We start from the raw sequence: 16,086 nt of genomic DNA on the forward strand, positions 1-16,086 counted from the left end.
TTCTCAGTTCCACTTTGTTTGGGCTTTAAAGGCTGCACCTGGGACACGGCGATTTTCCCTCTCTCATTCCCTCCCTTGCTCGCCCAGCCTCTTTAAGCCCGGTCATCCCGAGCGGCGGGAATGGCGGCGGCGCAAACGGGGCCGCGGCAGGGAGCGGGGCGGACCTGCCCTGCCGCAAAGCCCCCACCCCGGGGCGGCACAAACCGGGAGGGTGGTGGTGGTGGGGTAGTTCCTCGCCGGCGGCGCGGCGCGGCCGGGGGACCTGCCCCAGGCTCCTCCGGAGGAGCGGCAGCGCTGCCCGCGGGGCGCAGCGAGGCCCCTGCGGAGCCCGCCTCCCGGCCCGGCCCCGCCGCTTCACAACCACCGGCCCCCCGCCCCCCAGCCCGGCTCCAGCCACCCCCCAGCCACTGGCCCCCATGCCCCCAGCCCAGCCCGGCCCGGCCCGGCCCGGCCCGGCCACTCCCGGCCGCCCCCCGGCACGGCACGGCACCGCCACGCCACCGCCGCAGGCCGAGTCGGGCCGGGCCGGGCCCCGCGCCGCTCGCTCCCCGGCCGCCCCGCCTCCCGCCCGCAGCGCCCCGCCAATCGCGGCGCTCTCCGGCAAGGATGACCTCACTCCCTGCCTTCCCATTGGCCGGCTATATTAAGAAAGTCGCGAGCGCCTTTAAATAGCGGCGCCGGCTCGCCGCTTGCGGCAGTGGCAGCTCGGAGCGGTGGGGCGCGGAGCGGAGTGCGGAACCGGCAGCAGCAGCGTTCTCCCCGCGAAGGGCTGAGCCGAGCGGGGCCGGCGGCGCTTGCTTGCGGCCGTAGCGCTCCCCGGAGGCAGGAGACGGAGGCGCGGTGCCGGTGCGGGGAGAGAGGAGGGCGCGGCCGCTTGCCTGCGCGGGCCCGGCTCGCCACGGTGCCCTGCGAGAAGCGAGAGGAAGGGGGAGGCGGCGGCCGCGGGGAGGAGGGCGCTGCCATCGTCCTGCTGCACGGCAAGGCCAGCTTGGCGAGCCTGGCCATGGCCGCCATCCGCAAGAAGCTGGTGGTGGTGGGTGACGGTGCCTGCGGCAAGACTTGCCTCCTCATCGTCTTCAGCAAGGACGAGTTCCCTGAGGTCTACGTGCCCACTGTCTTCGAGAACTACGTGGCAGATATCGAGGTGGATGGCAAGCAGGTGGAGCTGGCCCTGTGGGACACAGCTGGGCAGGAGGACTATGACCGCCTGCGCCCCCTTTCCTACCCGGACACTGATGTCATCCTCATGTGCTTCTCTGTGGACAGCCCGGACTCGCTGGAGAACATCCCGGAGAAGTGGGTGCCTGAAGTCAAGCACTTCTGCCCCAACGTCCCCATCATCCTGGTGGCCAACAAGAAGGACCTGCGCAACGACGAGCACGTGCGCAATGAGCTGGCCCGCATGAAGCAGGAGCCGGTGCGTACCGAGGATGGCCGCGCCATGGCCATCCGCATCCAGGCCTATGACTACCTGGAATGCTCAGCCAAGACCAAGGAGGGTGTCCGGGAGGTCTTCGAGACCGCCACCCGGGCAGCCTTGCAGAAGCGCTACGGCACCCAGAACGGCTGCATCAACTGCTGCAAAGTCCTATAGGGTGCAGCCGGAGCGCGGCGCTGGTCACAGCGCCTGGGTCACCTGTTGGCAGGCGGAGAGGAGCTGGGTTATGCACGCACACGGCATCTGCCTGTCACCCCTGCTGGGGGCTGGCGATGAATCGGGGTGGGGGCTGAGGGAGGGGGTGTGCTCCCTTTGCCTTGGCTGAAAAGGGGTGTGCTGGCTCAGCCGTGGGGACAGAGGGAGGGGGGGATTGCATGCCCTGTGTCTTGGGAGTAAAGTGGGGAGAAGCCTTCTCCCACCACTGGCCCCTGTGAGTTAGTTACAGACTCTCAACAACAGAAAAGCTGCTGAGACTGGACTGAGCAAACATTGCACCCGGCTCTTCCCCTCTGCCCGCCGCCTGCTGCTCCCAGCTCCCAGCCAGCCTCCTCTCTTTTGCAAGAGGAAAGCGGTGGAGCTGAGATGCTCGAAGGGACTTCTGCCTCCTGCCTGCATGTGCCTCCTCCCAGGTGTGCTGGGGAAGGAGGCTGCATCTCCTGGGCTGCCTGCAGCATCCCCGCCTCTCCCGCAGATGTTTCGGCCTGAGCCTGACCTGCTGTGGAAGTTAGTGCCCTGAAGATCGAGACTGGGAGGGGAGGGTCGTCCCAAGCAAAGCCTGTATATATCTTACCTTTTCTGTCTTGTGCAAACTTGGGGTAGTGCAGGGGGTGCTTATTTAAAGTGAGGTGGGGAGGGGGTGCCAGCGGGGACTTGTGTTGTGCAAAGGAACTCGCCCTGAGTGACTGATGCCTGCTGATAACACGAGCCTTGGACTGACTCCAGCTGCAGAAGCCACCTGGCTGGAAAGTAAAGCTGAACTGCTCTGTCCTCCTTGCTGGACATCCTCCTCCTGACGGACGGGGCAGGATGAGCAAGGGGGAAGGGGATGATATTGCCATACTATGCTCTTGGTGCCTGCTCCTTCCTTTAGTGTTGTCTTCTGCGAGTATGTTGATTTGGGTTTATTTAAAAGTTTTATTTTCAAAAGAAATTACTTTGCACAACTTGGCAGGTTTTGTTTTGTTTTGTTTTTTTAACGAAACTCTCTGCACTTGCCATCTGCATACAACACTGTAGCATTGGAAACATTCTTACTCGGTAACCTTATCTGGGTCTTGTTTTAAATTGTGAATTCAACACAAGACGAAATAAAACCACTGTATCTTTTTTGCCTTGGAAAAAATGTGTGAAAGCACTGTTCCTTATGCAGTGAGTAAATCAGACATTAATACTAAAGGGCAATTTAGAGAATCTAGGTTTATTTAAAACTTTTATTTTCACCTGGGTTGGCTACCCTGTGAAAATAATCTTGTGTTTCTCTGGTTCAGAGAACAAATGTATCCATTTATGTTTGTTTACTTTTATCCCTCTTCCCTCAATAGTGGTACTGAGACTGTTTCTGGTTTTGTTTTTAATAAACTGACATGGCAAAAACTGAGATGTATATGATGTTTACATAAAATTATGAACTGTGTATGCAGTTTTTTTTATGTAAAGTATTAAAAGATTCTATGCTGACATTTGTGAGAGCAGCATTGTGATTTATGAAGACTGTCCTCGGCTTGCAACAATACACGTGGATGGTGTTGAACTCCACCAGAGTTTGCCCACTGCCTGCATGTGGTCCTATTCGTACTTTCTCCACTGGCTGAAATACCTGTCTGGCAGCTTTCAGAGGAACGGTGATTTTATTTTCCTTTGGGGGAGCTGCTTCCTTAATTTTTCTGTACAGGTGACACGTGGAAGTGTACTCAAAATTCAAGGGGGTGACTAATCCATCCTTGTTGCTGCTCAGCACGAGAAGCCTCCGTGCCTTGTGCACGGTGAACGTGAGCTCCAGTTCCCGGTGCTCCTTCACCCTCTGCCGTTGCTGCCTGTTAGCAGCTGGGGCGAGGTTTGGGCTTGTGTGGCAACAAAACAGGCAGAAAACTGGAAAGTAGCAGAAGCGATAGGGCTTATTTTTCAAGTGAAATATTCAGGTAAAAGCATTTTTTGTTAGCGATCTCCCCTTTGCTCGTAGCGAACACCCCTGTTGCTGCAGCAGGAGTTGTGGACGGACTTTTCTCACTGTTAAACTAGAAGCAGGAGGCTACGCTTGTGCTGCAGCAGTCTCCCAAGCCACCCAGCTACGTTTCCTAATCGCCGCCCTCATTAATTCCCACAGCAGTGCCAAAAGTCTAGGCCTCTCCATGTCAGGGATCCCCAGTGGGGCATCGTGCCGGCCTCTTCCGTTGCGGTCTGTGCTTCAAGATGTGCTTGGTGCCCTGGCTCGGGTGCCTGGGCAGGTGCAGGCAGGAGCACCAGGTGCTGCAGGTGCTGCCTGTAGCAGCCACTCCTGGCAGGAGAGGCGGCTTGGTGCAAAATGCATTACGTGGTTTTTGCTGAACAATAAGGCCTGTGCCCAAAGTGCTGATATCTCCCCCCACCCCTTTTTTTTTTTTCCTGAAAAACTCCCTTAGGCACCTATAAAGGAAATCTCAGGATGGTTTTATATTTTTGTAAATCCTCTCGACTCCTTTTGTAGAGATGTGAGAAAGCAGTGGAGCCTTTTGTTTTTCTGGCCTATGAATATCTGCCAGGGTGCTCTGGATCATTCAGAAATGTTAACAAATACCAAGGCAAGACAAAAACATTCAGTGGCTTTTGCTTGTTGGTTCACAGAGGGCTCTGCCAGTCTCCCACTGAAAGCAATGGGGCTTTTTTGACAAACTAACGTAGAAATATCAGGCTCCTTACTCGACAACAGGAAAGTCCATCAGAAATAGTGGGGAAAAATCTGGGTTTGCCTTTTGAAGACTTCAAATGCTAGAGTACTTGCTTAGTCCATGCCGTGACTTTATTGTGTTGTTTCCTATGATCCTTAATGAAAGATTGTGGCATTCTCACTTACACAATTTAGCCAGGATTTCTTAAAAGGTACCCGAGCCTCATGCTTTGGTTATCTGTCTCCAAAGATTTCAATTTTCCTGATACTCAAAGGGTGAGTTTCTTATCTTCAATTTGAGAATCCTAAAATCACTTTTTGATCCTAAAACATCATTTGGGAAAAAAATCTGGTTTGGATGTTTAAAGGGCCACGACCAAAGACCTTGTTCTTGCAAAAGGCACTCAAAAGCTCGGTTTTGTTCATTGTAACACCGTTCTGTACAGTATCAACCAGTGATACTACAATCAGAGTGGGAAACCTTTTCCTGAAACTGATTGCAATGGCTGTAAAACTTATAAATTCTGTCAGGCTGCAGCAATAACTAATCTTCCCAAAACCCTAAAGGAAAAAGCCTTAATATTTGTATGTTAAACACTGGGAAATGACTTAGCATTGCATCCCTGTATAATTAACTATACCAATATTTCCCACTAAGGTGCTTACAAGGTAATTACATTCATTATTTCCAGTTGGGCCTTTGCCCAACTCAGAGCTACAGCATCTGGCCCAAGGGGGAAAAGCTGCAAGAAAACACATTTCGATTTTAACTGAGCGTGACCTTTCTCTGCTACTTGTGAAGCTGTGAGTAAGCCGACAGAGTGAGATCACCGTGTGGGAGTCCACCCGTCGGGGTCAGAGGGTGGATCAGAGCCATAACTCGTTTTGCTTTGTGCCACATCGCTGCGCTTGCTCATTAGCGTCAACTGCTCTGGTGGAGGGGGACACGAGGGAGGTGCGGCTCCCCCCACCCTCCGTGACTCAGCCACCCTGACATGGCCAGGCTGACGCCCCGGGGCCGCACTGGCCTCCTTGTGAGGATCACACCAACCAGCTCCACCCCACAGCTATGTCTGCCCCAGTGTCACACCGGGGGTCTGCCCACTGCCAGGGCCAGCCAGACACCCGAGTTCGGGGCAGGCCACCTGACAACACACATCATCTGCTCAGATAGAGGATTGGTTTCAGTGAACCTTCCCATGCTTGTCTTCTTCTGAGTCCCTAGCTTGTGTTCATCCAGTCCCAGTTTGGCTTCTGCAATCTTTTGACAGGAGAAGAGGTGACACTGAGTGAGTTATTTAGAGCATCAAAGAAAGGTCAACAACCAACTCATCTCATAGTCCCTGTGCACACTGCTGGGCATGCAGACACTTTCCTGGCTGTGTCCACATGGCCGCACAGATGTCCTCAGCTGAGGAAAGGTTGCGCATTCAGTTACTCTGTTTGGGCCAAGTTCAACCTCTGCAAAAGGTGTTTCTTCTGGTGGGAGCCAGAGCTCCACCAAGGGAGTTTGCCTCATGGTGATATCAGTGCATTCTTAGCAGCAAATCCTGGAAATGTAGAAAAACCTCACTGAAAGGCTCATTCATCTCCATCGCTCTCTGTCCAAGTGAGGGGGCTGCTTATTCACTCCCATCCCAAAACTGGGTTGGATGGTTGGGTGCTGTAACAGTGTTAAAGGTGACTCATCTGGGCAGCCTGAAAGTGAAGCCACCCAGGGAAGGTCAGTATCGCGTTCTCCCCTTATGGAGATACAGCAACTGTAGCTGTGATTAGTCATAGAATCACAGAATCATGGAATGGTTTGGGTTGGAAGGTACCTCAAGGATCATCTAGTTTCATCTGGCCTTGAACACTTCCAGGAATGGGGCATCCACAGCTCCTCTGGCCAACCTGTTCCAGTGTTTCACCATGCTCATTGTAAAAATTTCTTCCTTGTGTCTAATCTAAATCTGCCCTCTTTCAATTTTAAGCCATGTCCTATCACCACATGCCCTTGTAAAAAGTCCCTCTCTAGCTTTCTTGTGGGCTCCCTTTAGGTACTGGAAGACTGCTAGAAGGTCTCCTCAGAGCCTTCTTCTCCAGGCTGAACAGCCCCAAGTCTCTCAGCCTGTCTTCACAGGAAAGGTGCTCCAGCCCTTGAATAGTCTTTGTGGCCCTTCTCTGGACTTGCTCCAGCAGCTCCATGTCCTTCTTGTGTTGGGGACTCCAGAGCTGAATGCAGTATTCCAGGTGAGGTCTCATGAGAGCAGAGTAGAGGGGCAGAATCATCTCCCTCGACCTGCTGGCCATGCTTCTTTTGATGCAGCCCAGGATACGATTGGCTTTCTGGGCTGCAAGTGCACATTGCCAGCTCATGTTGAGGTCTAGCTTCATATCATCAAGCCTAGGATCTGGAGGCCATATGTATGTACCTGTGTGAACTATATGAGAGACACTGGAATAAGTTCCCAGAGAAGCTGTGGATGCTCCATCCCTGGCAGTGTTCAAGGTCAGGTTGGACAGGTCTTTGAGCAACCTGGTCTAGTGGAAGGTGTCCCTGTCTATGGCGGAGGGGGTTAAATAGATGATCTTTAAAGGTCCCTTCCAATCCAAACCACTCTATGGTTCTATGATTCTAGGTCTTTAAGCGCTTTATTTGAGCAGCCTGATGTATTGGATAGACATTTTTTTTCAATGCCAATAGAGGAATGGAGTAAGTTCTCTTCCCCCTTCTCCCCGTCTTCCTTGAATTTTCCTCAATTCGTGTTGAGAGCAAGGAGTTTTCTCCAGATTTGCTCCCAGTGACAGTGGTAAGCCGCAGCCCGTGATAAGCTGCGGCCAGGTAGGTCAAGTTTCATGGCCAGGCGCTCATGCCCTGAGCAGAAGGACCGACCTCTCCAGTTCTTCAGAGTCCATGAAACAAGAGGTTTGCAGTTGCCTGTAAGAGGTGCCTATATGTGTCAGCAGTGTATTATCCACCCGTAATTCAGCAGTGAGTACCATTTGGTGTCACAATAACTATGGGCATATCTGCTTTTCTTGATTGAAATATCAAACTGATGCTAAAAGGGAGGCTGTAAGAACGGGGGTTAAAACTGGAGGCATATATGCAATACCTGTACTGAACTGGAGCAGCATAGCAGGAAGAATATTAGGTTGGTGCCTACAGCACATCCTAAACGTACATTTTCCCCCCACTTTACTAGTCTCTGTGGTTTTTTTGTGTGTGCTAAATCTTGCTTCCAAGCAAAGGGGAGTAGTGGGTGGGATTTTGCCCTAAATGCTTCATTCGTTGATTTTGGGCCATTCATCCTCTTCAAAGGTCGATGTGGCAGGGCTGGAGGTAGGAATTTGGAAACAAAGTGGATTTCCTGGTGGGCTCATTTGCATGATAATGTCCCCTTCCCTCCTGGCTCCTAGGAAGAGGACCGGTGGTGGCAGCTTGGGGAGCCATGGAGGGCTGCCGGGAGGTGGGGAGGGAGGTGCTGGCAGGGGACAGGCCTGGAAGAGCTTTGTCTCCTGCTCCTAAGCTTTTGTGTAGTGGGTTTTTTTTTGTATACAATGAGGTCTGACCCTATTGTCCTTGCTCTGTGGGGCTCTTCCCTCTGACCTCAGCAGAACAAGCCAAGACTGTGGAATCTGGTCCCGCTTTGCAGGCTCTGGGGTTTGATGGCAGCAGCAGCCTGACCCTTCCTGGCGACAGCCAATTTTCTCCTCCCGTGAGTGAGTGAGTTTTAGACCAGGGCTTTTCATAATATGTATGCATAGCTAGATGTAGATAAACTAGCTGTGTAAAAATCTAAAAAGATGAAAATCCAGACTTCTGCATTCAAGATCCTTATATGAGTAAATAGGCACTTTGTATTTTCAGCCTCATCAGCCATGAAGATAGCGAGGAACATCACAGCCTGGTGTGCAAGTATAACTTAATGTCAGTGATAGAAAGACGAAGATGTATTGTTTTTTAAATTCGGAGGAGAAAATAATTTCTATGTTTCAGGCTTAAACGAACCATGCCCTCATAAGCACCTGAAATAAACTCCAAATTTCAGGCTACGTTAGAAGTACTCATAATTTATTTTCTTTTTTTCTGACAGCCAGGTAGGCGAGACACTACAGTTGCCAGCGTCCAGAGGATGAGTTTATGCCGAAACAGCCTTGTACCAACCTGTCTTCCCATGGTGAGGCGACTGGCAGGAAGATGTGTGACACTCCCATGTTTACTCTTTATCAGAGTGTTCCCAGACAAGGTGACAAAAATGAGCTCAGTCCCCCCGGAGGGTACCAGGACACTTTGCATTGATGGCGATTGCTGCATTTCACTCAAAACACTCCCAAGGATTAACTAGAATGAGATGCTGGCATGACAAAGACACACAAATACTAGGAAAATGGTAAAAAGAGAAGCCAATTGTAGTAATTACTTTGCAGCTAGGAATTTAGCAAAGGTGTGCCTAATGCCTGGGCTCCTTGCTAACAGCCCACCTCCGCTCCCACACATCGGTGGCCTCTCCTCTTGGGTGGGCTCACTCATTTAACACTGTCATGTGAAATTCAGAGCAACTGTTCTCAGCCTGTGTTTAGCTGGGAAGATTTCAGGCTGAAAGAAGGGCTGTGGTGCCTGAGGGCTTCTCTGTCTTTTCCAGCTGTACCATTGGCTTTAATGAAAAGCCGTTCCTCCTCTGTGCATTCTTCATCTAAGAATGTTCCTAATTCTTTATCGTGCCAGGGAAGCAGCTAAAGGTGACGGGATGCTTCACTTGCATGCTTAGTCTGGCACGGCTATAGCAGTGGTACTACGCATTCCGAGGCATCAGTTTCAGCCATTTTTTACTCTTCTTAGCATAAGTATGTATTTGAAACATAAACTTCTGAAATTTTACCTGTCACATACCAGGCAAAGGAATAAGCCGGACATGTTTCTTCCATGTGATCATGAGAAACTGACGTCCACAGTCTTTTAAAGGAGTCAAAGCCTGGCCCTTGAGCTTGGTGTAGGTACCTGGCAGGTTTAGGGACTCTCATTCCTCTGCACACCCCTGCAGAAATGCCCATTGAAGGTTTCTTTCCTAGTTTGCCCCCTGATTGACTGCTAGCTACACCCCACCAAAGGCTGTGTAAGTGCTGTGGGGGCCGAGGTCACTCCTATGCCCTTGCTGTGTGCCCCAGGCAGCTGGCGGTGGGTGCATTCGGTGCTGGCATGCCCTGGGGGCATGCTGGCATGCAGAGACCAAGGGCAGGGTTCCCCTATATCATATTGCAGGCAAGGTGTAAACAATGTATTGATTCCCTCTGCTGCCCATACCGAGCTTTGGAACTCTTTGTTAAACTCTGGGACTATTATCAGATTATCTGGGGAGGTCAGTTTGTCAGCATAATCATCCCACGATCGGCATAATTGTACGACTGTTGTTGCATTGGTAAAACTCCAGCTACGATTAGGAGCAACGATGCCCTTTTGCAGGTTAGCCCGCTCCAAGCAGGAGTGTCCACGTGGCAAACTGTGCCAGTGGGATGAGGACACAAGGATGGACACAGCAAGACACTCCTCTGGAAGCGGCAGCCAGCTGGCTGGCAGCGTTGATCAAACTGGAGACGCAGCTCAAGCTGCAGTGGCTAAAATTCCACTGCAAAAGATTCTTGTTTCTTATTTTGCTCCTTTGATCCGCTGAAAAAAGATCAAGTTTCAGGGGAAATTCAGCCAGGACAAGCCACAGGGAGCTAGAATTACTGGCATGCAAAGAAGCTGGGTGAGACAAGATACGTTTCAGGCTGAAGCCGGTCCTTACTCAACTAACGCTCAAGCCCTGGGCTGATGGAGGGCCACATCGGTTGCTCTTATTGTTAAAGATACAGATGTTTAAAATTAAAAGCAATTGTTTATTAGGCATTGCCAGATGGCTGTTACATAGTCACACTCCGATCTTAGAACTCTCAGCTCTTCCACTGTCAGACCATGTTAAATTTGTACATGAATGATTTTAATAAACCCAAGAAAAATACACACTTTCACATGTTAATTTGCAAGGCAATTCAGTCTTGAGACCATAACATGGATTTCTGGGCAAGGGAAATGTTGCAGATAGGGTTATCAAGGCGTCTCAGCTACACTATAGATAACACAGATGGGTGACATTTTTCAAGACAAAAGGCACGTCTGCAAAATCATATGCAAAGAGCTATGTTAAGGGATTTCATCCATAATATAGGCAAGATTTAAATTCTCGAGAATTCGTGACTTTTATAACTGTTCTGCAGAGTTTCCTGACATCTCTCATAAAGCTCTTCAGCCTTTTTTATGTTTTAAACAGCTCCGATTAGACAACTCCTGTTGCGCTTGAAAATGCTGCTATAAAAATAATTAATAGCCTTGAAGTAAACCAAACCAAACCAAACCAAACCAAAACAAAAACCGTTAGATGTTTTCAGCAAAAATCTCCCAGTGCGAAAGGCATCACGCCAGCGCTCAGCTGCACTGTCTGGGCTGCCGTAGTGCTCTGGGACCGATTCCCAGCAAGCTGAGTCCCTTGGCTAAGGGTTGCAGATCCTAGAAAGTCGTGGTCCTGCTTTTTCTAATGATGCTCCATACGCTGAGGGGTTTATTAACCCCTTCCCTTCTCAGTGACCCAAAGCCTTTTCACCGAGACAGTGGGTAGTGTCTCTGGGAAGCAGAGCACTGAATCATAGAATCATAGAATGGTTTGGTTTGGAAGGAACCTTAAAGACCATCTAGTTCCAATGCCCCTTCCATGGGCAGGGACACCTTCCACTAGACCAGGTTTCTCAAAGCCTCATCCAACCTGGCCTTGAACACCTCCAGGAATGGAGCATCGACAGCCTTTCTGGGCAACCTGTTCCAGTGCTTCATCGCTCTCATTGTAAAAATTTCTTCCTTAGATCTAGTCTAAATCTCCCTTCTTTCAGTTTAAAGCCAAAGCCCAGCCCCTGCTGAGAGCCAGGGTGGTTGTTTTTCTTTGTAGGATGTGTTACTTGCCACCGAACAGAAGTTGGATCAATCAGAATCTGCCTGTGGATTCAGAAGTTAGTGCTAGTGTTTCACCCGAACTAATGTCAATAATAGCCCACCCTTGGACCAGGTGAACTCTTGAGGTCCTTCTGGCCTAAATTACTCTGGTTTTGTACATCAAGGGTTAGCTGTCAGCCACAAAGTTGGGAAGGAGTCAAGGTCGTTTTTCACCTGTTAATGCCTGGGTAGACTTATGTTCAGATATTGCTCTTCTTTGAGGGACAGCTTCATTGTCACAGTGACTGTTCTATCTGCCACACTACACCTTAGGCAGGTAGTCACCAAGCCTGCATGATCAAAAGTGACTCCTTCCATCCTGCTAAACTCTGAGGGCATTATTTAAATTGAGGGATGATGAGTGAATTTCACAGGTGAAACAAGGATTAGAGTATCCAGTCCTCACCCACGTAGGATATGAGACAAACAAACTGAGGTGTTAGTGCAGAGGAGAGGACCTCTACCCAGCGTGCTCTGTCTGGGCTTCTCCAGACCTGTGGCCATTCCCTGCACTGGGAGGACATTTCCTTACTGACCACTGGGGTTCAAGGCTGGGATCGTTCCACAGCGTGTACTCTAGCACCTATTTCTCTACAGCTCTGCCAGGGACCTCGTGCTTGTGCATCGCAACAGGCAGTGTTTGCAGGAGAGGTGAAGCAGGAAGGTCCGTGCCTGTGGCCAGAGCTTCTTCCACGGTTCCTGCAGCTGACAGTGCCCTGCCAGTGGCCAGGGACCCACCGAGCTGCTCAGGCCCCTGGCAGCCAGGAACAGCATGCGGATGTTTGGTGTAAGCAGAGCCCAGGTGACTCTCCCTTGCAAACGCATAAATACAGCTGTGATTACTGACAAACTGAGACATGCTGCACGATGCTTTTGTTTTCCAGGCAGCAGCCGAACACCCAGCAAAATCTCACTGGATTACTGCTTTGCCATGTAATGCTGTTTTCCTTGCATTTTCCCCGCGCGACGTGTGGTGCTGACAGCATCCCGGCTGTCACACGTATCTGGACAGAGATCCACGTGCTCGAGCCGTGGCTCCTGCTCTTGCGCTGCCTCCTCAGCAGGACAGGACCACAAGGGACATCAGCCGTTCAGCAGACATGGAGGTTGGGACTCCCCCTCAGCCCACCCACCACACCAGTGGGCTCACACCAGCCCAGCAGCCCCTTCCCGTCCAGCCACAGCTGACCTTGGTGTCCGCGGTGCTGCCCCTTTGCATGGGCATTCACAACAAGCTCTGCACTCCAGAGCCCTGGTTCTGGCTGCAGACCCTGGCTGGATCCCGACTGGGGTACCTGTGTGCTCTCCCCACTGCAGGACACGCTAATCTCCTGTGATTTTCCAATAAAGTCAAAATCCCTCTGGAATTCAATCAGATTTTAATTTTTTTCCTCCCCTGACCTCTACTTCTGGCATCAGAAAGCTGCTCTGAGCATCATCTCCTTGCACTTGAAATCGGATCTCGAGCCTATTTGTTGCTAATAGATGCTCGTTTATTAATATGCCAAGATTAATGAACCTTTTCCCTGGTATAGGAAAACCATATTGCCACATTACTGAATACATGTATTTCCTGTCTGTACAAATGGAGAACAGCTGTTGGATCAAATCAGTTCTTACATGGGAAACATTTAAGACTCTGTGCCGAGAAGGTTGTGTTTGTGGCTGGGATTCATGTCTTGCGTGTGCACTTCCCAATCATTCCTGTCTGACCCTGACTGTTGTCCCTCTTCCCAGTCTTCATAAAGGAGTCTGACTTTTTTAGAAAGAAGGTACATGTTCTTTGTCCTGGCGAGCATCTGGGTTTTCACCCTTTCATAAATGTTCTTGGAAGAACTGGAGCCTGATGGATGCTCCTGCCTTTACAGACGGAAAACTTTCAGCTGGACTTCTAGGGAGATGTTTCAGTCCCTGTTTTTCTCTTGAGCATCTTTAGAGGAGACTAATTGTCCCTGTGACGCAGCAGCACCTGTGCAACATGTCCCGGTGTAAGTATTAGCAGGAAAGGACTATTAATTTTAAGTGTTACCCCCAGCCTTTCTTTTGGCTCCATGTGGAACCTGCATTTGATGAAGCTTTTGTCACAGGGACCAGTACAGACACAAATATAGCCCACTCCTCCACTGCCGGGGAAGGCGACCAGGCTCAGCCATGGTTCTGGGGGACAACTGAGGTAGCTGCAGCACAGGCAGCTGCAGGCTGTACCCCCCAGACCCGAGGGCAAGTGCAGGTGAGGATGGAGCTCCAGGACTCTTATAAGCAGCATTGTGTCGATCCGCAGGTGCACCACACTCCTGAGCCCCCTCTGCTGCTGCCCCTCGATGGACACCTCCAGACAGCACCGAGGCCAAACCAGAAGAAAGGAAGGTGAGAGGGAGCTGAGTCACTGCCGATGCTCACGCTTAGCCTGTTTTTGTGGCCAAAACAACTGATTTTGTTTTCCATAGCTGTCAGTCACGGAGAACAGCTTTTAAATGAGGAAGGAAAAATGGTGGTGAAAGCCTGCAACCGCCTATTAGTGATTAGGACTGACGGAGCTAGACTGCACCTGCAGAACATTTATTCCTCCTACACTTTTAGTAACTCAGCTTCGTACTGCCAGATCAACAAATTATTCTTACAAAATTGTGCTGTCAAGCCCGAGGTGTGTGTCCTCTTCCTGCTCAGGCTGCAGTCACGAGCATAGCGAAGGGATGCTTCCTAGGTGAGCTCATGGATTAAGTGTGTGTAGTGTAGGGCACTGCTTGCTTTTCAAGCTTACTCAACAGTTTAATCAGCTCTGGAATCAGTTTGTATTGAGCTTTTTTATTTTTTTTAGAATGTTTTTTGAAATTATATTTTTTTTAGCAGGGGAAAATATCCAGCCCCTCTAAAGCCAGCAGTATTTCTCCTGGGCTGGAGAGGATTATCAGCCAGGCTCTGCGGCGAGCAGCCAGTGCGGAGGGGATGTGGGGAGTCCCCTCTCACATCGAACATGTGACACACCTGTCAAATTCCCAAACTGCCTGATAACTGGATAAGAAATGTCACTTTTATCTGCATCTCTGCACAGCTCTTATCTGGCTGCAGACATTAACTGGACCGTGGTTGACCTTCACCTGTATAATTTTTGTCCGGCTGAGGAAATTTTTGGCTCTCCCTGTTCATGTCTTCTCCCTTGCAGATAAACAGTGAAGCAGGCTGAGGAGGTCCCAGGGACACCCGACTCCCTCTCCTTGTGTTCATTTACAGCTGACTCACGAGGGATTTTTTTCCCCTCTCAGTATTGCTTTTTTTCATTTTGATGGCCAAGTGCCTTCTGTTTACAGGACCCAGAAAATGTGAGGAAAAGGAGGTACCACCATAGCATCAAATGAACAGGCTGAAAGGCATTGGACTTGCATCTGTCCATCTTATACTTGCATGTATTGTTATCCCAACTGCATTTCTTCCTTTCAGGCTCTTTAAATCATGCCCTCAGTGTTTTTGACCGCACACAACACATACAGAGTCATCCCTCTCCATAGTAACTCCAACTGGCAGCTAGATATTTAACAGTTTGACAGCATCTTTTTTAGTCATATAGCTTCTGCTTCTTGGGATTACCCAAACTTGGGGTTTCTACACAGTACATTTAATACAGCAGCTGGTTTTGGGATCTCTGGGGCTGTCACCAAGTCACAGGCTCAGCCACAGTAGCTCGCCCTGAGCTGTCAGTGGGAGGGTTTGACGCTTCAGAAGGGGTTTCCTGGTGAAAAGCTTTTTTTCAGGAGAAAGAAGCTGAGTGTGAGATGCCCCCCCAATCTTTTCATGCCTTGGGCTAATGTTCCTTATAAACATTTCTCATTACTGGCTTGGTTGTGCGTAAAAGCCTCAGCCACCCCGAACATGTGCTCTGCATCCTCCTTGGCAGGCCTGGCTCACATGCACTTTTGGGATTAGTTTCATGTGAAAACTGTTTGGGTCAAGGAGGTGATTTAGAAATCCCCTGAAATAGCAGCATAAGTACAGCTCAGAGTGCGTAGGTGCTATACACTAGTTAGCTCATCTCCCTCCCGTGTGGGACTAGCTGCAACACATTCCTGCCTGCCTCACTGCTTCTACAGCACAGGGTTTATATTTCTTTCGGAGTGCCAGTTTCTGTGTGCAGACAAGGCAGAGGGCTGACTCCGAAACGCTTGTGGAGCTGAGTTAATTACACACGATGGAGAAAGCATTTCCTCTTCCACTTCCAATCCCCTCTGGACCCCTCAGTTTTGTGTCCCCAGAGTTTAACAGGGGCAGTGGCAGCTGCTGCTCAGCTCCTGGCTCTTGATGGGGCTCAGAGATTGCCAGCCAGGGCTGCCTTCAGGGACAGGCGTCTGGGACAGTGGCTGCTGGGGCAGAGAAAAGCCACCACCATGAGCTGCCTCCCTTCCCTGGGCTCCAGGCCACGAAAGCCAAGAGGGTTTAGCTGGGGAGCGGAGGATGGTCAAAGCCAGCACCAGCAACATGCCAGGCTCATCCTCACTTCCCTGCTCCCTGATGCTGTAGGGTTTCCCCACAGGTCTCTCTCTTTCTCTATTCCTCCCTTTTCCCTGGCAGGGAAAGATCAAATCCTGAATTTTCCTTTTCCTGAGGGTGAAATTCAGCTGTGCCAACATCTGCCAAGATGCTCCATTGCAAACTGCTGGCCTGAAGTTGTCTTGAAGAAAAACTACACCTGCTTGGCAGGCATTGTAAGACAGCTCGAACACTGCAGTTTGCCATTGCTTGACTTTTTAATAAACTCCTTTCAGGCAGCAAAAGTGTGACCTACTA

At 50.4% G+C, this 16,086-nt stretch overlaps 1 protein-coding gene across 1 annotated transcript; it reads left to right on the forward strand.

Moving 5' to 3' along the window:
• The first annotated feature begins 994 nt into the window (after positions 1-994).
• Positions 995-1,594, forward strand: LOC104372283 (rho-related GTP-binding protein RhoB). The gene has a single exon (XM_009977939.2). It carries the CDS (start codon positions 1,004-1,006, stop codon positions 1,592-1,594), a length of 591 nt encoding a protein of 196 aa, XP_009976241.2. The 5' UTR covers positions 995-1,003.
• The last annotated feature ends 14,492 nt before the right edge of the window (positions 1,595-16,086 follow it).

The sequence above is a fragment of the Tauraco erythrolophus genome, chromosome 2, assembly GCF_009769465.1.
Source record: "Tauraco erythrolophus isolate bTauEry1 chromosome 2, bTauEry1.pri, whole genome shotgun sequence".
NCBI lineage: Eukaryota > Metazoa > Chordata > Aves > Musophagiformes > Musophagidae > Tauraco > Tauraco erythrolophus.